We start from the raw sequence: 25,115 nt of genomic DNA on the forward strand, positions 1-25,115 counted from the left end.
GACGTACAGCCTCGTGAGGAACCTCGTCAGTCAGACGTACAGCCTCGTGAGGAACCTCGTCAGTCAGACGTACAGCCTCTTGAGGAACCTCGTCAGTCAGACGTACAGCCTCGTGAGGAACCTCGTCAGTCAGACGTACAGCCTCGTGAGGAACCTCGTCAGTCAGACGTACAGCCTCGTGAGGAACCTCGTCAGTCAGACGTACAGCCTCGTGAGGAACCTCGTCAGTCAGACGTACAGCCTCTTGAGGAACCTCGTCAGTCAGACGTACAGCCTCGTGAGGAACCTCGTCAGTCAGACGTACAGCCTCGTGAGGAGGCTGTACGTCTGACATAAAGTAAATGTTGGGGGGGACATAAAGTAAATGTTGGGGGGGACATAAAGTAAATGTTGTGGGAGCAGCAGTGGTTAAAGTACAGCATAAACAGCTAGAAGGGAACTTACCATTGGTAGTGACGGCAGGTTCAGGCCCTAGTCTAGTAGGCAGGTACCGGATTAGGAGGTTAGGTTTACAGTGGAGACTAGAACCCCAGATCCACCATGTTCAGACAGAGACCCTAGAGAAGGCACAGCGGAGACCAGAGCCACAGATGCTCCAGGTTAAAGACAAGACTTTGGGGGAGGTCAAAAATATATGTGGACAAGGAAGCAGCCCCCAGGTTTTTTAAAGCCAGACCCGTCCCGTACGCCTTGAGAGGGAGAGTTGAGGCTGAACTCGTCTCCTTGCCGAGAAGATAATTGAACCAGTAAAATATGCTGAGTGGGCAGCGCCGCTGGTCCCTGTGTTGAAGCCAGATGACACAGCAAGGCTGAGCGGAGACTACAAACTGACTGTGAACCAATTCTCAAAACTGACATTTTCAAAATTAGATCTGAGTCACGCTTACCACCAGATTCCATTGGATGAGGAGGCAAAAAAGTATGTAACTATAAATACACACAAAGGCTTGTTCACATACAGAGTGCTACCTTTTGGAGTTTCAACATGTCCGGCTATTTTCCAACATGCCATGGAGGGACTGCTGCAGGGCAAACCTTGTGTGGCCATCTTCCTGGATTACATCCTGCTGATGGGAAAAGACGACAAAGAGCACCTGCAGACTCTGACCATGGTGCTGAAACGGCTACAGGAGGTCGGTCTAAGGCTCAAGAGGACCAAGTGTGTGTTCATGAGTGAGGAAGTGATACTTTTGGGTCACAAATAGGATGCAACAGGACTCCACCCAGTGCATGAGAAGGTGGAAGCGATCAAAGAGGCACCCTCACCCTTCAAATGTGACAGAGCTGAAGGCATATTTGGGACTGTTAAACTATTACGAGTTCCTACCAAATCTGTCTACTGTCCTTGCTCCGGTGCACAAACTGCTACAAAAAGACACAAAGTGGCAGTGGGGAGATGCACAACAAGCAGCCTTTGAAAACTCTAAAGAACTCATGCAGTCGGCTCAGGTGCTTGTGCATTACGATCCAGAGAAGGACATTGTGCTGTCCTGTGATGCGTCACCATACGGGGTAGGTGCTTGTGCATTACGATCCAGAGAAGGACATTGTGCTGTCATGTGATGCGCACCATACAGGGTAGGTGCCGTACTGTCACACCACATGCCAGATGGAACTGAAAGACCCATAGGTTTCACCTCACGAACACTAAACACAGCAGAAAAAAACTACTCACAACTGGATAAGGAAGGGCTCGCTGTGATGTTTGGAATACAGCGCTGCCATAAATACATTTATGGATTGAAATTCACTATAGTGAAAAGACCACAAGCCCTTGTTGTCAGTTTTCAATGAGATGAAAGCAGTACCACAAATGGCCTCGCCCGGAATCAAAAGGTGGGCTGTAACCCTGCGTTCACACCAAAAGATGCATTTGCTGCAGCGACAACACTGAACGCGTTGTCGCCGAAGTTTTGCGGCGCAGCAAATCAAGTTTTGCTGCGCAGCAAAGGTTATGACCCGCAGCAAAGGTTTTGACCCGCAGCAAAAGTTTTGCTGCGCCGCAGTTTTGCAGCGCGGGAAGTTTCGCGGCACGGCAAGTTTTGCCCGCGGTGCTTCTGAATTCATTCACAACCATGGCCGACATTACGAGCATTGCATGTCTTTACCTGTTGTGGAAGAGGGAGAGACGTCGGAATGCCCCTCGTTTATGGGTTCATGAGACCATTCGGAGCCTGGAAGGCTGGTGCTGCCTGCCACCCAACTGGGTTTTGTTTGGGGTTGTTATTCTAGCCCTTTAGCATACTCATAGTTTAGTTTAACTGTAAACACAACTACACTACAAAATGCTGATTTGTGGGTTTTTTCGAGTTACTAAATTAATGTAACGGTAGTGAACTCTAGGTCACTCCAAGGGAGTAACACTGATTGGCTGTTACGGCATGTCACTCAGTGGCAACGCCTCAGTGGCAACGCTGTTGAACGCTGATTGGCTGTCATCATGCGTTTGCTGCCGAAAAGTTGAAATATTTCAACTCGAGCAGCATTTGACGCGCTGCAAAATACGTGAACGCGCCCGCCGCCCGTGCCCGGCAGCGGGCACGGGCGTGCTGCGCTGCAAATCAGATTTTGCCTCGCCGCAAATCAAATTTTGCTGCCGGTTTTCTCGGCAGCAAGTGCTGCGGCAGCAAAGCAGCAACGCGTCTCTACATTCACTTTGAATGGGATCGTGCTGCGCGGCAACTTTTTGTATCTTTTGGTGTGAACGCAGGGTAACACTGAGAGCCTACGAATATACAATAGTGTATAACGAAGGAAAACATCACAGCAATGCAGACGCTCTCAGCCGCCTTCCTTTGCCAGATACACCTGAAGTGGAGACGTCGGAGGAGAGGGTTCTCATGCTGGGGAGCTCTGACATCACACTTGTGTCAGCTGATCAAGTGAAAGCATGGACAGACAAATATCCAGTACTATCAAGAGTGCGAGAAATTGTACACAACGGCTGGTCAGCAAAAGAAAAAGGGGAGGAGTTTGCCCCTTATGAGGTGAGGAAACCTGACCTTGGTATTCAAAATGGCTGTGTGATGAGGGGGTCGAGATTGGTTGTGCCAAAACCAGGCCAAGGAAGTGTCATGAGACAACTTCATCAATGCCACCCGGGAGTCTCCAGGATGAAAGCATTGGCTAGGAGTAACCTATGGTCGCCGAAGCTTGACAAAGTGGTGGAGGATACGGTAAAGGCCTGTACAACATGTCAGGAGCATCGCAACGTCCCGGCACCAGCTCCGTGTCGTATTCACATGGATTATGCCGGACCGTTCATGGGAAAAATGTTTTTTGTGCTCGTAGAAGCACATTCAAAATGGATGGACGTGTATCCGGTGAACTCTGCCAATTCAGCCACCACCATTGAGTGCCTGCGTACCAGCTTCAGTAACCATGGACTGCCTGAGTTGGCGGTGTCTGATAATGGCACTCTGCCCAGTGACAACTGGGCAGAGTAATTAAAAAATGTTAATCCGCTGGTCCACTAGGTGGCAGCAAGTCTCTGTTGTTACGGTTGAGTTAACCTATAGTAAAGCACAGAACAAGTTCAGTCAGTGACGTGCCCTAGTGGTGGATTTAATGATTTGTTTCCGTGACCCAGTTCGCGTGATTCAGTTCGCCAAGAGGAGTCGTTCGCGAATCGTTTGTTCGTTCAGTCGAGTTTCCGGTAGCACTAACTCCACTGAGTCTGACTGACTCAGCTGAGAACCGTGCAATGGCGTGCATTCCATGATGCGATTTACCGCTACCGGAAACCAGGCTGAACGAACAACCGATTTGCGAACGCTCGTGTGTGGTTCCTACGACAACAAGGTAAGGTTACCCGTTTCTAATACATGTGAATTCAGATACGTATTCATTCAACACGATGTATTCCTAGCCTTTATTTGACCAAAATTACTATATAGCACTGCTATATGTCGTGTTCTTTAGAAAGGGTAATCGAATCAGTATCGCTTTTAACTCACTTTATTTGGTAAAGTTTCGGTATGGTTACTATGAAGCAGATGGAGGGGAATTGTATATCCACGCATGGAGACGCTTACGCCTCGTTTCCACATACGTACATTCTCGTATGCGATCCAACCGTCTCCGACCGAAAGTCCATTAATTCCTATGTCATTCTCCGTAATGTCCGTTTTTCCTCCGAGACTCCTCCCCTCCTTAAAATTTCTGTCCGGTATGTCCGTTATATACGTTAAAATTTTTTAACTTTCGCCGTCGTTTTACGGAGATACCGTATGAAAGTTGTTATGTTTTTCACAAAACATGTAAGTATCTGGCATGCCAAACTCCTCGCCGATCTCTTTCCAAGCCTGGTTGGTTTTGTTTTTATCTCTGTATATGTCGATCCTCATGTTCCAAAGTACCGCTCTCCTAAAAATAGCCATTATCATACGTTCCCCCATCTTTTTGGCTGTCCGTAAATAAATTCATGTCCGTACGTAAAACACTACCGACCCCTTCCGTATATTTACGGAAGCACAGATACGAAAAACATACGTATGTGGAAACGAGGCGTTATGCTGCATTTTATTATCCATCCGTCTCGGAGGTCGGAGGATGTTGCCTAGCGACACGCACGAACACGCCCCTTTTCCTTGGACGGCAAACTCGCCATCTCGGTTGAACTCAGTGGTGACCGAGCAAAATTCCGAGACAGAATTGAAGATGGCTGCGCCCGGTGTGACTCGAAGCATGAACTGTTTTCATTGTGCTTGGAACGCTTTGGTGGTTTAAATGGCAATTTCAATCACTCGTATTACTGCAATACCTTACTGCGTCCGTATCTCTGCCTATGGCCTACTTATTTTGGAGCGCCTGGTCCTCTGCCAATGCTACCGCGACAACTGCTTTCCGGGTGGCGTCCATGTTTTCCTCCAACGACCGAGCGAAATAATAAAACGCTTGAAGTGTGGGCGAGGCGTCAGATCTGAGATCCAAGTCGGTTTGCCGAGGTTGCCCTGCTTCTAGAGTTTCTGACCTCTTCTGGGTCCTGCTCTGTATACACTAATCCGCCGCAAAATCTACGGGGGCCGCCATCTTTGCCTGTCGCCATTGCTGCGTTGCTGGAATGTTACTTGCCGCTGCCCTCTAATGGTTTTTCAGTGAAAAGCATCCTGCTCGTGGAATTTTCGTAGTGACAGGTGGAAACAACATGAACAATTGGGTAGATGATGTCAGGCACTGACCAAAACTTACCAATGAAGGTAATTTATTGACAACGTAATGTATTAAGATGTGTATTGATTGATGACAACAATAAAACCTAGCTGCCATTATTAACTGTGTTTGCTAATATGTTCACAAGCTTCACAAGTTGCAAATAGCTAACCATGACCAGTTGTAGCAGTTGTAGGAATAAAATACATGTTCTTACAGGTATTCAGGATTATTTCATTAATTGTCTGGCATGCGATGAGCTTCAGAACGTAAACTTCAGGGCACTGATTGAAGGTCAGAATTATTTGAGCTCCGGATGGATTGGCCAGATACTTCACGCCATCGCAGATCAGCTCATCAGGTTCAAATGTGTCGTGAGGTTTTCACAGGCAGTGAACTCGTACCATAATGTGTCAGTAACCATACAGAGAGAAGATGGCAAAATTCTTGAATGTGTGTGTGACTGCGTGGCCGGCCCGAGGGAAGTGTTGTAGCCATACAGCAGGACTACTGTACAAAATTAAAGATGCAACAGCAAGAGGATTCAAAGGCCTGGCCTGCACAGACACAGCATGTGCCTGGAACCGGTCTACCTGTGACAATGTAGTGCCAGAGACTGTGGAAAATATGCAAACAGGTCCCAGAAAATGTATGAGTGTAATTTCTACTGCATTTGAGACAGATGAACATGTTATTGCACATTTGTCAGCACCAGACATGGTTGGGTTATGTATGATTCCTGGAACCATTTTGAATCATGTGTTTACTGCTCAGCCACAGACTGCACACACTGCAATAGGTCCACCTTGAGCATACAATGTGTGCAGAACAAAAATGCACCCTTTGCAACACAATATTTGAAACTTATATAAAATGTGGGGAACAGGACAGGCAGAGATTAGAAACGGAGACCAAGGGCCAGAATAGTCAGCTGTGTCTGGACCAAAGACAAGTAAGAATAACCAGTAGTGAGGCATCTGAGGTACCAAAAAAGGCAGACCCAACAAACTGGGTTGAAAGAAAACTGAACACAAGGTTTTCTGGAAATGAGGCTACTAGGTACGGTCAACAAGCTGAGCCTTTGGCTAGACAATGTTTCGAGCAGACAACAGGGTTTACAATGGAGACTACAGGCCTGGTTGTGCATGATCAAGAAAATTGGCTTGGTGCCAGTCTCAATGGCATAATCACAGATACTGACAGAGATACTATTCTAGAGATTAAGTGTCCCACAGCAAAAAAGCTTGAAGCACATGGTGGCAGTCTACTAAAAATGATAGATTCCAACAAATACGATGTTAGATTGAGTGATGGAAAGTACATTCTGAGGGAAACAGCATCTGGGTTAGGGTACTACTATCAGGTCCAGGTGGCAATGCACTGTGCAAAAAAAAAAGGAATTGTAAATTTATGGTGTGGACCCCAAATGAAAATGTGATCGTAGATGTACCCTACAACGAAGAGTGGACAATGAACAAAATCTGCCACCTGAAGAGGGTGTACTTTCAGCATCTGCTACCAGCAGTAGCAACAAGAATTGCACACGGGGTCATGAAAGTTTGTGGGCTCAAGTAGCTATTACACTTTAGATTAGAGATAAGATTAGGCTTTATCGATCCTTTTGGGATGACTCCCTCAAGGAAATTGATTGTCCAGTAGTTTACAGAAAGAAACACAACACAATATTAAATTATCTACAATATAAGATAAACAATACACTCTTAGATAACTATAAAAAGTAAAATAAACAGTAAACAATAATTATAATAATAATAATATAAAATAAACAATAAACTCTTAACTAACTAACTAACTATAAAAAGTAAACAAAAACAGTAAACAGTAAACAATAAACCCTTAGCTAATATAGAAAGTAGAGATAATAATAGAAGTAAAACAGGATTCAAGTAAAATAAAAGATAAATGTAGAGAACTGTATAGAGGATTAATATAAATATAGATATAAATAAATAAATGTACACATATATATACATATACATATGTGCTCTACATATGTGCTCTATAATGTGCTCTTTAATGTGCTTTCACATGACAACTTACCGGTAATACACATAAAGAGTTTGACATTTGTTCACAGTTTAAACCTGAACATTTTAACTAATTACATTGTTGTCTGAAACTGTTGTTTGCTCTGTTGATTTTTCTGTTGAAATACAAATTAATATTTGGTATACTGTACACAGTTCAGGTGTTTCTTCTTCCTTCAGTACTGTTACGGATTAACTGAGGTTGCAGATTACATAACCCTGCACAAATACTTACAATCTTATCAACACTTTGCACCCTACCACACATAACATTACACAAAATCTTAAAAATGTTCAGCCTTCGAATTGCTCGCTCAATGTGAATTCTGACATTCGCTAGGCGTCGCGTGGATGTCACCTCATGTTCAGACAGCTCCTTATGTCCACGTGTGAGAGAAGGAAGAGCTAGGCTCACTCCTGGAGGCAATATATCCATGATGGTGAATCCGCGATCTGCTAAAATCTCATCACCAGGGATCAGGTGATGAACAAAACCACTGTTCTTTGTTATGAAATTATCACTGGCCCTTCCACCAAAAAGTTTTGATACAAACATGACATAGCCATTGGGGGCAATACAGTATAGGAGTTTATATGTGTTATGATGTTTGTAATTACTATAAGTTTGTGATCTTTTTCTTAAATTCCGTGGCCTTTGTACGAAGACCTCAGTACAGTCAATGATGCATGTAGCTTTAGGATAATTTTGGTGAAATGACTTGGGCCTGATTCTGTTCAGCGTATCCCTGGGCAACCAAGCAATCACCTTGTTCCTCATAAAGCTGGCAAGGATCGGTCTCCAAAATGTAAATATTTCAGATGCCAGATTCAGATACTCACCCCAAATCGTTTACCCAAGTCAGTAAACAATAAACTCAAACGGAGTCTCATTAAAACAAGCAAAAGGGACCTCTGAGTCGTTATTTGATTGTGTCTAAACTTGTCGATAGTGCAGAAATGTTAGATGAAGATGGCGACGTTGAACCAGGGCGTGGTAACCTCGTGAAGCCCCAGAGATAAACACCAACGCTGGAATAAGGGCCGTAGAAGGACTACAGACAGGATTCAAGTTCAAGGTTTACTGCCAGACATTCAAAACAACGTTACATTTACAAAAATGAAATATCAGAAAACAAAGTGTGTGTGCGTGTGTGTGCGCGTGCGTGCGTGTGTGCGTGTGTTTGCGTCGCTATCGGAGCTCTTTGATCGATCGACGAAGAGCCAATGAGAATCGATTGCGCAAAAGGGGCGGGTTAAGGAGTGGTTGATGTCGCTGATGTCCTCCCCCTGGGTTCGGATTGGATCAGGGATCTCCCCTCGGGACTTCACCGCTTTATTGAGCTAATTATCGCCGTCATGTCTAACAACAACTGTAGCAGCAGCCTGGTCGTCGCTCAACGGGCCGTCAAGCAGCTGAGGGTGGAGGCGAGCGTCCGCAGGATCCAGGTACGAACCCGGAAGAGGAGGTAGCTGTTAGCTGGACGGTAGCATACGAACCCGGAAGAGGAGCTAGCCGTTAGCTGGTGGCATGACGTCATGAGATCCACAACAACATTACTTAACACTTTATCACTTAAAACTTTTAGGATTACTTTACACTTTACTATCGCTGCACAGTTTTGCGGATGTTTCTCACTGTGCTGAAAGGTTTGTTTCTAAGTTCGAAAATGTGTTAATTACATGAACTATTGAATGTAAGCAATGTTATCTTTATAAAGTTTGGGAACTGACTAATGAGTGAAGTGTTTATTTTAGCACATTCAATTTACGTATAAATGTTTAGATTAGTAACGCCTTATTTAAGGCTTTACTACATACTGTAGATCTATGTAGTAAAGCCTTAGATCAGTAAAGCCTAATCTAAGGCTTCAGTACATACTGTAGGTTTTTGTAGTAAAGACTTAGATTAGTAAAGCCTAATCTAAGGCTTCAGTACATACTGTAGATCTATGTAGTAAAGCCTTAGATTAGCAAAACCTAATCTAAGGCTTCAGATACTGTAGGTCTATGTAGTAAACCCTTAGATTAGTAAAGCCTCTTCTAAGGCTTCAGTACATACTGTAGATCTATGCGGTAAAGCCTCTTCTAAAGTGTGGATCTACAGTTTGTTGAACTACTTTCTAGAGTTATCTCTGTTGGGTGCATTACCTGCATTAAGTAAGGGTTTGGTGAAATGCAAAATAAGTCAGTGTTAATATTCATCAGTAATATATCGCTTGTACTACAAAAAAAATGAACCAATATATAAGTATAGTGTTTGTGTTTCTGAAGGTGTCCCAAGCTGCCGCTGAATTGAGGAATTTCTGTCTGCAAAACGCGTCCAAAGATCCCCTGCTGGTGGGAATCCCTTCCAGTGAGAACCCCTTCAGACCCCCAAAGTCCTGCAGCCTGTTCTAGGTATGAGGAGATGGGTTCTCCAGCAGTAATGATGCAGGTCGGTTCAATTCAAAACATTTTGCCTCGCTCAGCAGAATAATTTGAGCAGAATTCGAAATCCATTTTTTGTTTCAGTGACTTTACGTTTGTGTTCCTCTTTGCCTCTTTCAGGGTAATAAGAAACATGAATGAGTTCTGCAGCTACGTCCCTTTGAAGGCTTTCTGCTCTTTCTGCTCTTTTTGCGGACAGCAGCCAGGGCGGAGGGGTAACGGGGCAATGGTTCCTGGTAAACTGACACTCTTATTAACTTAGTGGTGCCATCATGTATTACGCACTCTGAACTGTGCCAAACAGTGTCTCGTTCTAAACTCTGTAGAACTGTGTAAATTAGGCAGACTTCAAAGTAAGGTGTTGCTTTGATTAATAATTTATTCACTTAAGATTGTTTTAAGGACTCTTGCTTTGAATCCAATGTTTAATACATCACAAGCATTCATCAGCCTGTATTTTATTAAACAAATGACTGCAGCTGTGTGCCTGCACCATGTTAGAAACAAGTGGATCTGTTGATTATGAATCGACACAGGCCACAGCTCCTTTCTCTATTGATGGTGTGCTGCCTGGTTTGATTTTCATCTCATCATTTAGTCCATTTATTCACCAATATTCCAACAAAATAGATTTCTGCTTTAACAGTTTCTGCTAATTCAAAGATTTATCCAGGGCAGTGACCACCATCGATTCAACTCAAAAGCACACACATTGAAAGATTACTTTTTTCAACTATTTCTGGAATTCAGTGAATTGTGTGATTTACATTTTAGCTTTTTAATCTATACCTTTCCACACTGAAATTCTGTGCCTTTAACCTTAATCCTAAATGTATTGTTAAATTAATCTGCCTTAACTTTTCTAGTATTTTAAACAGAATGTATTAAATTGTATTATCAAAATCATCCATTGTGTAGCATTATTGGATCATTTATTTGTAAACAAATATATTACACATTTAATTGCACCTACAAGAGTTTTAAGGGATGGCGTTGTTGGTGGACACTGACAGTAGCACCGTTTACAAATGATTCAAACCAACGTTTAGTCAATTCAACCAGGAACGCAAAGCAATCCAATTTCTGCTCCCTTGTCAGATTTTGCTACCGTGGTGCGACTCGATAGTGGAGTCTATCATATCATGCTTCCCATCAGAAAATGCTACCTTACGTCACAAGCATGACGTAAGGCGTGTATAATTTGTGAATAAAAAAGAAAAAACATTTAGAAAAACTATTCACACAATTAAACTAAATAAATAACTTCAACAAGAAAAGTGTAGCAAAGTATTGTTAAAACTTGTATATATTTGTGAATGGGATTCTGTGTGTGTTTATATATTTAATTGATTATAATTATTCAAAAGATCCATAAAATAATACTAAAAACAACCAAAACATCTCAAATCCTTATTTTATTTTAAGGCATTTCTTGCAAATATATACAGCCTTATTTGAATGGGCATATTGGGCACACTCAAAATGTGGCCACCGACTGCACAATCCACACTGCACCTACCAAATAAAACAAAAAAGAGAATTACAATTTACAATGAGATACATTGTACGGTATTATGCACACACATTTGAGTCATTCTGTGAGTAAATAAATCATGGTACACTACAAATGTATAATTTGTGAATAAAAAAGAAAAAACATTTAGAAAAACTATTCACACAAATACTATACTTAAATATATACATGTCACAAATGCCTCCCTATTGTTTATGCTATCTAGACACTAAAAGCATTATGTTTTCTGTAGCACTGAACAAATGACGGTGTAATAAATAGTTATGTTTAACAATGTGTTCTCATCCAGACCACTGGTTTGGGGATGATAGGCAGCTGTCACACTTCTTTGAATAGCCAAAATACTGCAAAGGCTGGTGTTGAGCTGAAATAAAATCAGTTAAAGTAAAAAAAATAATACATTCCAAGCAGAAAGGAATAATTCCTGAATTGTATTTACTACAATATTATTAAAACGCACATACTTCATTAACAAACTCTTTCCCTGGTCAGATAAGATTATTTCGGGACAACCATGTGTATAAATAATCGAGCAGATGCGGCGTCCCACTTCAGCTGCAGTTTTTTTCTTTAATGGGAAAGCCTCAACCCATTTTGAGAAGTAATCTGTGGCTGTTAAAATGTACTGGAAGCCATTCACAGTTTTTGGGAGAGGTCCGGTCAGGTCAATACCAATTAGCTCCCAGACAGCAGACACCTATCAAGGTAAAACAAATTTAATTATTTTTACACTCAATACTTCTTTATTATTAGCTTTTGGATAAGCTACCACTGCACACATGTACCTGTATACACTGTTATGGCTGGGCAGCAGTCAAAGGTTTTCCAAACATCTGGCATTTATCACATTCCATGACCTTTAAGAAAGTAGCTGTTAATAAAACACAAAACCGCAACAACAAATGGCCTATCCAGTTGTTAATGTCCACTGACATGCCAAGCCAGTAAAATCTGGAGGATATTGCTGTGCAGGTTTTCAGGATGCCCATATGTCCCCCCATTGGAGAGGAGTGAAACTCTATAAAGAGTTGTCTTGCCTGCTCTTTGGATTTAATGGCTCTTCTGCTCCCAACGTAGAGCTCTCCTTCTGCAGTGAACATTCATTAAAGAACTTTCATTATTAAAGAGCTATCTTACCAAGACACTATCCACACATTTTATTGTATGTATTGGTCTATCTACATACTGTACCCCTGAAACCTTCAATGAAGATGTTATAAACAAGCATCAAAATATGCACCCCATATTCTTACAGTGTACATAGGGTGAGTAGTGGTTTAATATGATGTATAATGATTCTGCAGTGGGAGCATTATTTGATAGAGGCGATTGGTCTATCCACATACGGTACTCCTGCTATCTTAAATAAAGACGTTATAAACAAGCATCTAAATATGCTCCCCATATTCTTACAGTGTACATAGGGTGAGTAGTGGTTTAATATAATGTGATTCTGCAGTGGGAGCATTGTTTGATAGAGGCAATTGGTCTATCCACATAGGCTACTTTACCCCTGCTATCTTAAATAAAGACGTCATAAACAAGCATGTATTTCAGATACTCACCCTTTAACTTGAATTTTGAAGCGTACCTCCTAAGGTTTAATTTCTGGGACTTATCAAAGCCATCCGGGAATGTTCCCAGAGACAGGAGGTCAAACGATTGTTTCCATTTTGTTCTTGAAGAAAGTAGTCCAATCCTTGGTCGCTTTTAACTCACTTTATTTGTTAAAGTAGGCATGTTTCGGTATGGTAACTATGAAGCATAAGGGAGGGAATTGTATTTCTAACGCGTGTGAGAGAAATACCGTGATGGCTTCAAGCCACGGGCTTAGGCCCGTGTCTCTCCGCTCGTGTACCTATAGGAACGACCACCAGAGGGGGTTGTAACGGGGTGTTTCCCAATGTCCAGGAAGCATGCTCAACGGCCGCCCTTTTAAGGACGTCTCTACGCCGACAAGCACTGTTCCAATGTTGAGAACACTCGAAAGCTGCGCTATTTTCGCGTCCTTTGTTTTTGAGAATTCCGAGATTTTTCAAGGATGCATCGCTGCATCCTAGACGAGTCCAAACTACCCACAATCCTCTGCGTTCACACGCTGCACGGGATATTAATGAAAATGGCAGAGGGAAAGCAGTAGATTCAGATTCAGATTCAGATTCAGAAGACTTTATTTGCCATGACATGTAAACATGTTTGGAATTTGTTTTGGTACAGTGGAGTTTACAACAGGACAGACAAGAATAATATAATAAATATAGAGTGCCAAAGTGCAGAGAGCTCACGTGATTGGGTACAACAGACCATTAGATCACTGAGTGGGGAGACTGGGGGGGGGGGCAGTGCATTTAGGAGTCGGATGGCCGTGGGGAAGAAGCTGTGCGAATGTCTAGTTTTTAGAGTCTTTAGTGACCGCAACCTCCTGCCTGAAGGGAGCGGAGCGAAGAGACCGTGGCCTGGGTGTGCTGGGTCCGCCATTATCTTCCTGGCCCTCCCCAGAGCCCTGCTGTTAAACAGGGCCCCAAGGGGGGGCAAGGGGCATCCAATCACCCTCTCCGCCGAGCGTATCACCCGCTGCAGCTTGGCCTTGTCCTTGGCCGCTGCAGCGGGGAACCAGGTGATGATGGCGGAGGTGACGATGGACTCGATGATGACACGTTCAAATGTAAGTGAAGTTATATTAAAGTTTTCAGAAATGTTTTGTGCCGTATTGGTTCTTATAGATTCATCATGTTAATGCAAATAATCAAGCTTAAAGGGACTCTCACCTTTGTTGCATTTTTACACTTTTTTTGGATATGGTTAAATTGGTATTAATAAGGTAATAACACTCTAATATGCAAGACAGACCCACCAGGAGTAAAAACAAACAATTATTTTACTCTCATAATATTTAGTGAAAACTTCAACCAATAAAATTCTTCAGACCGAAGGACCTTATTGGCCGACAGACCTGTCTGTTTGCTGCATGGATATATAAGGTTTTCCGTCTGCTTCTTGTGGAGCATTCGGGCCCGCGTCATCAAGGCGCGTCCTCAACTAGAGGGTTTGTTTTGATTCCACGGCAGACAGTAGCGAGTAGCGACTGACGATGGCAGACCAAAGTGGTCCACGGCGTACTGAAACTGCACCATTCAGTCCGATTAGGGGACTCATCTCGGACTCAGACTCACAGAGTTACCCTCCTCTGGAGCCTCAGGAGGACCTCCAGACTGTTGGCCACCAACTGCACCATTCAGTCCGATTAGGGGACTCATCTCGGACTCGGACTCACAGAGTTACCCTCCTCTGGAGCCTCAGGAAGACCTCCAGACTGTTGGCCACCAACTGCACCATTCAGTCCGATTAGGGGACTCATCTCGGACTCAGACTCACAGAGTTACCCTCCTCCGGAGCCTCAGGAAGACCTCCAGACTGTTGGCCACCCACTGCACCATTCAGTCCGACAAGGGGACCCGATTCGGCCTCAGAAGCCAAGTGGTCCCGCTCCCCTGGATGATTCTCAGGACCTCCAGACCGTTGGCAACCAACCGCACCACTCAGTCCGATTAGGGGACCCGTTTCGGACTCAGACGCGGGGTTGTCCCGCTACTCTGGAGCTCCAGGAAGACCTCCAGACCGTTGGCACCCAACCGCACCACTCAGTCCGATTAGGGGACCCGTTTCGGACTCAGACGCGAAGTTGTCCCGCTACTCTGGAGCTCCAGGAAGACCTCCAGACCGTTGGCACCCAACCGCACCACTCAGTCCGATTACGGGACCCTTTTCGGACTCAGACGCGACGTTGTCCCGCTACTCTGGAGCTCCAGGAAGACCTCCAGACCGTTGGCACCCAACCGCACCACTCAGTCCGATTACGGGACCCATTTCGGACTCAGACGCGACGTTGTCCCGCTAATCTGGAGCTCCAGGAAGACCTCCAGACCGTTGGCAAACAACCGCACCATTCAGTCCGATTAGGGGACCCATTTCGGCCTCAGACGCTACGTTGTCCCGCTACTCTGTTTGTAATGCTCATACACCTTTCTTATACTCAGTGGGACCACTGTCCTTCAACATGGGGCCTCAAAACGGTATCACACGAAGCCCATAAAATTACACTGAGCCACCTGCTAAATTTCTTGTTTACTAGACCCCTGGTAGATATTATGACCACTGGGAGTCTAAACACAACCCATGGGAGTCTAAACACAACCCATGGGAGTCTAGAACTTTTGTACTCTAAAAAATAACGCTTAGTTGTGTACTCTGTAAAGGTGAGAGTCCCTTTAAAGACCTGTGCCACTTTTCAAACGTTTTTACTGAATGATACGTTGCTATATTTTGCATGGACGTAGCTGGTGTTAAACACCACTGTGTCACCAATGTCAATTTACTCGCTCACAAGATTACATTATTTATGTATACCTATTTATGTTTGTGTTTAATCTTTTTTTTTAGGGTCAGCCCAGCAAACGGAGGCTTTTGTGCACCTTAGGGTGGCGCACAAACATGTGGTCAAATAAATGCACCACCGATCATTTGCAATGTTTGTTATTTGTAATGAACGTATATAATTGTATTCAAAGCACTGGTAGATTGTAGGTATATATGAATGAATCAGATCAGTTAAATAATATATCTAAATGTTTATCATCACTTTCTTTGTCTTTTTCCCCCTGCATAATAGTAATCAACTATAAAATGTGATGCATGAATTAAGTTCTCAGACAATTTCACTTAGTTGTAAAAAAAATTAATGGATTTTTTTTTAATAAAGACGATTCGATCAACCGCAACAAAGCTTTTGTGACTTCCTCAAAGAGGCTCCATGCGAAGGAGACATGACCGCATTCATAACAGACAAAAGTCAAATAAATATCGATCAGCTTGATTGCTGCCATGTTTTATTCATAAGCGAACATGTGTTTACAAGCGCAAACGCAGTATTAAAAAGCGGAAGCACTTCCACACTAGCAAGTTGTTCCAAAGTCCGAACGCTAGGAAGCACTCGAGCTAGCACTCTAGTCTCATCTTCATAGGACGCGACTAGCAAGGACGCGTCCTAGCAAGGCTGCAGCCTTCACATTGGGAAACAGCCATAGTCTCTCCCCTCTCCATCTGAATCACGCGCTTTTGCCCGTCAGGTGGGCGTGGCCTATGTGAAGTGGGCGTGACCGGGGTGACGTAATGGCTCCGCCATCCTCACCTGTCTAAAGGTGCTGCCATCTGTGGCTAGAGTAGTTATTGCAGCTTATGTGTTCGATCCTGCTTCCTAGTGGCTATGTGAGGGTAATGCAGCTTGTGTGTTAGATCCTGCTTCCTAATGGCTATGTGGGGGCAGCTTATGTGCTTAAAATACGTAACACCATCTTTCCTCAATAGCTTTACAAACACAAGTATTTAGAATACATGTAACACGATAAATATCTTGTTATAACAAGACAAGATGTCGCCCCCCCCCTCCCCCTCCACCACTGACGAAAACTTTCTCCGCTCACAGACCCATAAAGATAACACATATATCATCTTATTTCTACATTCATCAGAAGTGTGCACATATTGAAGATCTTACAGGTGAAAAGGCGCAATGTTAAACATATTTCTAAGATAATTGCGCAGTTAAAAACATGTTTTAAAGAATATATACACCATCAGCCTAAAAGGTAGCAGAAACTGATGGGTGCGCACGCAGGATCGCACATTTTCACTAGGTAGCAGAATTTGATGGGTAGCAGAAATTGGCAGAACACCGGGCAAACTGTAATACTCGATTTTCAATTAAAAAGGTATCTGGAGGCCTTATTTGATGGGTTTTCATGCCAAAACAAAGACCCTGGGTTGCCATTTTTCACCTACAAAGCTCTCCACAACCTAGCCCCCAGTTACCTCTGCGACCTCCTCCAAGAATACACTCCCTCCCGCTCCCTCCGCTCAACCTCTGCTGGACTACTATGTATCCCCACATCACGACTCACTACAATGGGTGCCCGGTCATTCAGCTGTTCAGCACCCAGGCTCTGGAACTCCCTCCCCCCACACATAAAACAGTCAGACACCATTACAACCTTCAAGTCACAACTCAAAACTCACCTGTTCAAACTCGCACACAACGTCTAACTGATCACTGTTTTGATTGTTTGTTTGTTTTGTTTTGTCTTGTTTTTGTTTTATTTATTTTTTATTTTTTATGTTTATTTATTTATTTTTTCCACAATGTCTTGTTTTTTTAAACGATTTATGATGACTATATGCTCTCATCTTGGCGAAGTAGTCGAGAAGAGAATGAAGCTCTCCCGCGCTATTTGCCAGTGACGTCAATGGGGTGGCAAGTGGAATCACGTGACAGCCCTTGGACGTTGGATGTCCATGTCTTACACCATGGTCTTACAGGCTGCAGCGAGACCAAGTAGAAGGTCACCATGTAAAGCCCAACACAGATTGTTGATGCACTTGAAGAATAATTCCACAATGCAAAAGGAATTAGCAATGAAAGTAAATAAAGTGTGTAAAGTGACTAAACCGTAAACAAAGTGCCCGACAGTACATAAAGTAACTATCGTTACGTGACTATTGTAAGCACAAACAGGATCATGGGCATCAGAGCCATGTATGTAGTCATAAAACAACTGGTATGTCGTTATGGTAGCCTATACCGACTATGTTTGTTGATCTGCTTCTTTCAAAACATATCACAACGATGCTGCAGCGCCGCTTTCTATTGGTGCTAGGGACGGCTTTTGGCGCCCTATAGCACCAACAGGGTTTCCTGGGAATTCATGCCCCCATCTGATTGGCTCCTGATGAAATTTGCAACAAATTATCAATCAGATGTGTGTTACGCACGCGCTGTTGTGTACTGCAACACGTGTCGGTCAATTTGAAGAACCACAATTCGATCAGTAAGTGATCGTTACGTAAGGCAGTCTCAAAGTCTAGCAAGTGGCAGCAGAGTAGGATGACGCTTTGTGGTCATCTGCTCTCTTAACCAAGCTGCATGGAATCGGAGAGCCAAGGGTTTCAGGTCTGGCGAGACTACATGGGACTGGCAGATACGATACGGGACATCCAGGCGAGAGACAATTCCGCTGAGACCTCCTCTGCCCTGGAGCATCCGCTCCGATGCAATACTCTAGGGCTCCGTACCGTGCTTAATGGCGATTCGGTCCATGTTGACATGCGACGTCCCGGGGCTTCTTCCACCGCTTCTCTGGACTTCAGGAAAAGAAGAGGCGCTTTCGATTCCTTGCGTGCAAATGCACAAAGTAACGGGGAGACGCCCCCCCCCCCTGGACCGCCCTGCAAAGATAGGGGCCAGAGAGCCGGCCTGAAGGGCCCGGATATGTTCTGCGGCTTCTGCAAACACAACGGGGAGTCTGCCGAGGTGTTCAGCTCCCATCGGCTGAAGAACCCGGCCGGGGAAGTGCTGTGCCCCTACCTCAGGGATTACATCTGCCCCCTGTGCGGTGCCACGGGGGCCCGGGCGCACACCAAGCGCTTCTGCCCACTGGTGGACGACGCGTACTGCTCCGTTTACGCACAGCCCAAACGTTAAGGTTGTTGGTACGGCGCCTGGGACTATAGTCTTCGGCTTAAGTTAAAAGTATAATATTAGAGTTGGACTTGTTTTTGTTGTGTTTTTACTTGTATTTTACTCATTATGTTTTTGCATGAACGTTTGCTTCAATTATTTAACCATCTTATTTTACTATTTTACTAGACTATTCTTCTGACCGCCAGCATGTATGTGTGGTCAACGTGTTCCTGTGTGGTGAGCTCACTATCTGCCTGTTGCCTGTGTTGTCAGCTCACTGACACTGCTTGGTGTTGAGATTCACATATTAGACGAGTGCCTAGAATGGTGTCTAATCCTTTAAACATTTTACCATTTTATCTCTACCAATAGGAAATTACATATGCATTCGTCAACATTTTAAATCTTTTAGTAATTGAGTGTTTTTGTTCATTTTTGTTTGTTTGATTTACTATGTTAAACGTGTTTCTTGAATACAACCACTTGAACTCTTATCTGTTGGTGTGATTCATCAATGTCGAGTGCATGAATTACTTGCATGACTCGATTGTTTGTCTCTAACAAGTGAACAGTGAGCAACACAACTTAAATAAGTAATAAAAGTCAGCCTTATGAACGAGAGAACAATGAGGTAAAGTATGAATACCAAAGGCCCTTGATGTAATAACTGAAGAGCCATAACGGGTCTGAGGGCCTCTAGTGGGCCTTGGGGCCCCGGTTGCCACGGCGAAAGAGTTCAACCTTCCTCTGGGTCGCCATGATGATGCGACTGGAAGAAAGCATTGAGAACATTAACTTGGGTTAAGGAGATGTGGGTCTAACAAGACGATTACACAACCTGGTGACCCTTACTTCAGGTAGGAGAGCTCCTGGCCCAGCCCGCGGACCTGGGCGCTGGCGTCCTCCAGGGACGGGGGGCCGCCCCCCTGCGCCTCCCTGGGGGGGGCATAGTGGGACATTAGATGATGGGCATTATTGGAAGAATAATGACGTGATGTTGCCCAAAGCAGCAAAGATTCTCTTCCTCATCTCTCAGGCAATCTTCCAAAGGAACAATCTGTTGACCTTAATATAAGAGACGCGTGCTTAGGCGCTCCTGAGTGCCTTTCCTTACATCAGACTGATGTCTTAGGCGCTCCTGAGTGCCTTTCCTTACATCAGACTGATGTCTTAGGCGCTCCTGAGTGCCTTTCCTTACATCAGACTGATGTCTTAGGCGCTCCTGAGTGCCTTTCCTTACATCAGACTGATGTCTTGGAGCTGAGAGTCAGAGATGTAGTCGAAGGGTCCGAAGCCCACCAGGTCGGGGGTGGCTCTGGCCAGCAGGGGTTGGGGAGCAGGAGACACAGCCATGTCCACCTCCTCCACCAGGTGGGGGGTGGCTCTGGCCAGCAGGGGTTGGGGAGCAGGAGACGCAGCCATGTCCACCTCCTCCAAAGGTCCGCTCTGAAACACACAAGAAGTAGTTCTAGGTTTCCACTTATCAACCACTTTAAAACCAGCCACTGCTTCTGGTCCCAGTGCTCACGTTGCCGTTCTCCTCCCCGCCACTAGGGGCTGCTGCAGCAGGGCCCGGCGGCGTCCCGATAGGTTCGGACCTTCCTAGTCCAGTGTCCATGAGTGAGTGACTGGGCCGTGACCCCTGCGTCTCGGAGAGACCCCCTGTTGTGGCTGAGCTGTCCGTGGGCTGCTGGGGGGTCTGCACTTCGTCTCGCTGACTCTCTGTTATGTCGATGTTCACCCTACTCGGGACCTGGGTGGGGGCACGGTGGGGCTCTGCCACAGCCTCCTTCCCATTCTCTTGTTTTTCGGCTTCATCTTTTCTTCCTGCCATCTCCATGGGGAGGCGGGCTTCTCTGTCGCTGAGCTGCCCGCGTCCGCAGTCCTTGCTCGCCCTCGCCCGGGGATCGCTCTCCTCTGAGCGGACGGGAACTGTTGGGCTGACCGCATCGCTGCCCTCCTCACAGGCTGCTTCAGAGGAGCTGGAAGGAGGAACACAACCATTACAGGAACTCAGTTGACATGTTTACACCCGAATAAATGTACCCAGTCCGGAACGGATCAGCCTGACCTGTCCCCTGCTCCACCAGTTGGGGGCGCTGGTTCCTCCTCCAGCTCACTCTGCTCTGTCAAAGGTCCTACTTTGATGCCTTGAGTCACGGGTGAGTTTAACACGGACACCACCCACCCTTCTTCTGCCTCTGAGTGAGACTCCTCGTCAGGATCTTCCTCCAGCTCCACGTCGCTGTCTCCAGTGCGACCCGTATCTCCAACTCTCTTCTCCTCTGCCTCGTTTTGGAGTTTCTCATTCTCATGCTTTTTTAAGAAGTGGCTCCTCTCCTTCTCTGTCAGAACACACACGCCCATCCTCTTCCTCTTCCTCGATAGCATCCCTTCAACGGGCTCAGTACCAGACTCCCTGTCCTCTGCTGAGCACACGGGGTCAGATGTCTGGTGTTCATTACCATCCTCTTCCTCTTCCATCCTTCCTGTTGGGTAGAGAGTCTCGAAGCCCTGTGCCTCTCCCCCCTCCCCCACCTCAGTGAGCGCCCCACACAGGTCCATGTTGTCATGCATCGTGTTGCCATCCATACAGGTGGAGGTCAGGCTCTGGTCCTCTACCTCCATGGAGTCCTCTCTGTTGTCTGGGTTGTGTTGGCTCAACGTTGTGGTTTTGAGGCTACTTGTGAGCCCTGATGTTTCACCATCACTTTCTTTCACCGCCCCGTCCATCCCAGGCCCGGCCCAGCCGCTGGTTGGAGCCGGTTCCTGGGTCGGCCCCGGGGGAGCGGGCTGGGGAGGGCATGGCGGGAGGGCCTCCTAAATAAAAACAGTGCGCTGGATAAGTAAGGTTATGTAACAGACTTATTGAAGGAGGCATATATTCTCCAAAGACTTCAGTACCGGGGGGTTATGTTTGGTTTGCTTTTCACTGGACATGGCTGATTCTCTCCTCCTGGAGCGCAGCGCCCTCTGCTGGGGCTGGGCCGGGCCTTCAATAACACAAGATCGTGATGCAAACTTCAATTAATACAGCGGCAGTTGTCACTCAGGTCCATGCTTTCTTTGTACATGGTGTATGAAAGGTCATGTTATTCTCTATGAACACTATGAAGGCTCTTTACCAAGGCTGGAGGGGCTCTTAGTTCGGCCTCTTCCCATCTTCCCTCTTAAACACAGAGCGCTGATAGGGATATTAAATACACTTATCTATCTGATCTCTGTCCCTGGCCTGGCTCCTATGGTTTTCTGTTTTAAATGTTGTTTACATTAGCTTAGCAGTTGGCTTTGAAACAACAATAACGGAGTTATAAACTGTGATGAACACTATATTAGAAAATACTTAAACGGAGTCTGCCGTAATCCTAACCTTCATATTAAACTAAATCAAACACGATGATGACAGTTCATGTTAACACTCTCAGCCCCGGCTAGGCTACAGTACTGTCTTTATCTTTACGTCAGGCGCGTGTTGGACGACCGCCGTAAAGTGGGCCGTAAAGCGGCGTTGCCATGGAGACGCAGAGCAGGAAGAACATTCCACTGTTGACAGACTGGTAAAGCTAAACCTTCTCGGGGTTCTCTCCTGTAACAGATAAACACTGTCCGCTGAAGTTGAATAGACCGACTCGTTAACACTATTGACATCACCGGACGCCCGTGTTGAGGTAAACCGCTCGCTTCAGTTGATGGTTGTTAGATTTACCTGCTAATCTTCAGTACCCCTTTAGGACTGAATGACAGTCGCGACGTCATACTGAGGATAAGGTTCATATCGCAACATTAAGTTAACACGTCATCTCTCTCAGGCTGCTGCCGCGGTCTGAGTCAACAGGATCAGGATGCGTCGGAACCCCCCCCCCCGTGGTCAGGCCCCCCCCCCGCGGGGTCAGGGGGCGGCCCGGGCCAAGCAGGTAACGCGCCTCTGACAGCTAATGGAGATTTAGCTCTAGATAGATCTATAGATCTAGATGTATACGTGAGGGTTGCTGGTGTTTTCTTGCAGTAGTTTGACCTAACCAGTTATGACCGCTCCTCCTCCGGTCCCCCAGATGGGTCTGCTCCTGGACCTCACCCCCGAGGGGGATGCGGAGGACGGCGGGAACGAGGAGGAGCTGGAGGCGGAGCTCCTGGCGCTGATGGGAGGGGCAGGGAAACCAACGGCGAAGAAGAACGGAGGCAGAGGTGCTCGGTGACGTGCCCTCATCTGTACAGGATCTTTATGGAGGATTTTATACACGATTCAATAAGACAAACTGTTTCCTTTTAAGGGGCCCACACACCCAGACTCAAACCAACCGCCAACTGCCTTTATCCAACCGCTCTGTGGCCTCTGGTCTGACCCGTACGGCAGAAAGGTTACACCGCAGAGTTAAAAAAGTTACACTACTGCCACCTACACAGTAGCGTGTACGTTCAGTTGAGTCTTCGGGTGGCGCTAGTCTGCCCCTCCCACACCGCGCTGATTCGCTGGTTACCGATCAGACTATCCAATGGCTCCATTCCTCGCCCACCAACGCGCTCAGCGTGTTGGTGGGCGGGACATGACTCTGCCGTAGGTGAGGATGTGAGGATGAATCGGAGAATGGGAGGCAGTATTGTTAAGTGCTTTGAGTGCCCACTGGTTAGAAAAGCGCTGTGTAATTGCAGTCCGTTTACATTCACCGCTATGCATTTAGATATGTATTATTTTAATATCGTTGAAGACCATGTGTCTCCGTTTCCAGCTCCTGTCCCCATGGAGGAGATCGAGCGGATGGCGGCTCTCTGCATGAAAGATCTGGACGAGGACGACGTGGGAGAGGAAGACCTGGACGATGAGGACCTGCTGGTAGCTGCCCGTCCCTCTCTGTGGTCCATTGGCTCAGAGAGTCATTCCTTCAGTCGTTGACCCCCCGTCCTCCTCTCCCCCTCTCCTCCTCTCCCCCTCTCCTCCTCTCCCCCTCTCCTCCTCTTCTTCCTCTCCTCTGCCCTCCCTCCCTCTCTTTCTCTCCTCCTCTCCTCCTCTCCCTCTCCCCCTCTCCTCTTCTCTTCATCTCCTCCTCTCCTCCCCCTCTCCTCCTCTCTTCCTCTCCTCTCCTCCTCTCCCTCTCTTTCTCTCTCCCTCCCTCCCTCTCTTCCTCTCCTCCTCTCCCTCTCCTCCTCTCCTCTCCTCCTCCTCCTCTCCTCCTCTTCTTCCTCTCCTCTGCCCTCCCTCCCTCTCTTTCTCTCCTCCTCTCCCTCTCCCCCTCTCCTCCTCTCTTCATCTCCCCCTCTCCTCTTCTCTCCATCTCCTCCTCTCCTCCTCTCTTCCTCTCCTGCTCCTCTCTTCCCCTCTCCTCCTCTCTTCATCTCCCCCTCTCCTCCTCTCCCCCTCTCCTCCTCTTCTTCCTCTCCTCTGCCCTCCCTCCCTCTCTTTCTCTCTTCCTCTCCTCCTCTCCCTCTCCCCCTCTCCTCTTCTCTCCATCTCCTCCTCTCCTCCTCTCTTCCTCTCCTGCTCCTCTCCTCCTCTCTTCATCTCCTCCTCTCCTCCTCTCTTCCTCTCCTGCTCCTCTCCTCCTATCCCCCGGTTAATGTGTGCTCCTCCCGATAGGCGGAGCTGAACGAGGTGTTGGAGGAGGTGGAGGAGGAGGCTCCCCGACCCGCCCCACCTGTCACCATGGTAACCGCCCCTCAGCCACGCCCTCCCCCGGGCGGGGCCAGCGGACCGGAGTCCGTCCTCCTGGAGCGCATCGCCATGTACCAGGCGGCCGTCGCCAACGCAACGGCCTCAGGGGAGACGAGCAAGGCCCGCCGCTACGACCGCGGCCTCAAGGTACCACTACTATACTACTATACTACTACTACTACTAGTAGTAGTAGTAGTAGTAGGCCTCAGGGGAGACGAGCAAGGCCCGCCGCTACGACCGCGGCCTCAAGGTACCACTACTATACTACTATACTACTACTACTACTAGTAGTAGTATAGTAGTAGGCCTCAGGGGAGACGAGCAAGGCCCGCCGCTACGACCGCGGCCTCAAGGTACCACTACTATACTACTATACTACTACTACTACTAGTAGTAGTATAGTAGTAGGCCTCAGGGGAGACGAGCAAGGCCCGCCGCTACGACCGCGGCCTCAAGGTACCACTACTATACTACTATACTACTACTACTACTAGTAGTAGTATAGTAGTAGGCCTCAGGGGAGACGAGCAAGGCCCGCCGCTACGACCGCGGCCTCAAGGTACCACTACTATACTACTACTACTACTACTACTACTACTAGTAGTATAGTAGTAGGCCTCAGGGGAGACGAGCAAGGCCCGCCGCTACGACCGCGGCCTCAAGGTACCACTACTATACTACTATACTACTACTAGTAGTAGTATAGTAGTAGGCCTCAGGGGAGACGAGCAAGGCCCGCCGCTACGACCGCGGCCTCAAGGTACCACTACTATACTACTATACTACTACTACTA

The 25,115-nt window shown here is 46.4% G+C and overlaps 4 protein-coding genes across 8 annotated transcripts in view; 3 read left to right on the forward strand and 1 right to left on the reverse strand.

Moving 5' to 3' along the window:
- The first annotated feature begins 8,436 nt into the window (after window positions 1–8,436).
- On the forward strand, window positions 8,437–10,532 carry si:ch211-286b5.5 (GGL domain-containing protein). Its single transcript, XM_030352198.1, has 3 exons — window positions 8,437–8,645; window positions 9,471–9,633; window positions 9,747–10,532. Exons 1-2 carry the CDS (start codon window positions 8,556–8,558, stop codon window positions 9,594–9,596), a joined length of 216 nt encoding a protein of 71 aa, XP_030208058.1. The 5' UTR covers window positions 8,437–8,555; the 3' UTR covers window positions 9,597–9,633; window positions 9,747–10,532.
- Window positions 10,533–17,798: 7,266 nt separating this feature from the next.
- nanos3 (nanos homolog 3) lies at window positions 17,799–19,167 on the forward strand. Its single transcript, XM_030351102.1, has one exon. It carries the CDS (start codon window positions 18,137–18,139, stop codon window positions 18,692–18,694), a length of 558 nt encoding a protein of 185 aa, XP_030206962.1. The 5' UTR covers window positions 17,799–18,136; the 3' UTR covers window positions 18,695–19,167.
- Window positions 18,825–22,512, reverse strand: LOC115540100 (uncharacterized). 2 transcript variants are annotated; one of them, XM_030351099.1, is made up of 8 exons: window positions 22,380–22,512; window positions 21,799–21,857; window positions 21,578–21,666; window positions 20,745–21,493; window positions 20,202–20,655; window positions 19,914–20,119; window positions 19,526–19,609; window positions 18,825–19,442 (listed from the first exon to the last, which is right to left on the reverse strand). In XM_030351099.1, exons 1-8 carry the CDS (start codon window positions 22,445–22,447, stop codon window positions 19,370–19,372), a joined length of 1,782 nt encoding a protein of 593 aa, XP_030206959.1. In that variant the 5' UTR covers window positions 22,448–22,512; the 3' UTR covers window positions 18,825–19,369. The 2 variants fall into 2 exon arrangements, with proteins under 2 accessions (XP_030206959.1, XP_030206960.1); XM_030351100.1 differs by lacking the exon at window positions 21,799–21,857.
- Window positions 22,175–25,115, forward strand: part of cc2d1a (coiled-coil and C2 domain containing 1A) — a 24,009-nt gene continuing 21,068 nt past the window's right edge. For all 4 annotated transcript variants that reach the window (XR_003976117.1, XM_030351098.1, XM_030351096.1 and 1 more), the window contains exons 1-5: window positions 22,175–22,341; window positions 22,483–22,587; window positions 22,726–22,858; window positions 23,401–23,504; window positions 24,246–24,467. Coding sequence is in view for 3 of the 4 variants with exons in the window: in XM_030351098.1 (XP_030206958.1) it covers window positions 22,516–22,587; window positions 22,726–22,858; window positions 23,401–23,504; window positions 24,246–24,467 (531 nt within the window). In the remaining variant the exon portion in view is untranslated. The remainder of the gene's footprint in view (window positions 22,342–22,482; window positions 22,588–22,725; window positions 22,859–23,400; window positions 23,505–24,245; window positions 24,468–25,115) is intronic.

The sequence above is a fragment of the Gadus morhua genome, chromosome 3, assembly GCF_902167405.1.
Source record: "Gadus morhua chromosome 3, gadMor3.0, whole genome shotgun sequence".
Classification (NCBI taxonomy): Eukaryota; Metazoa; Chordata; class Actinopteri; order Gadiformes; family Gadidae; genus Gadus; species Gadus morhua.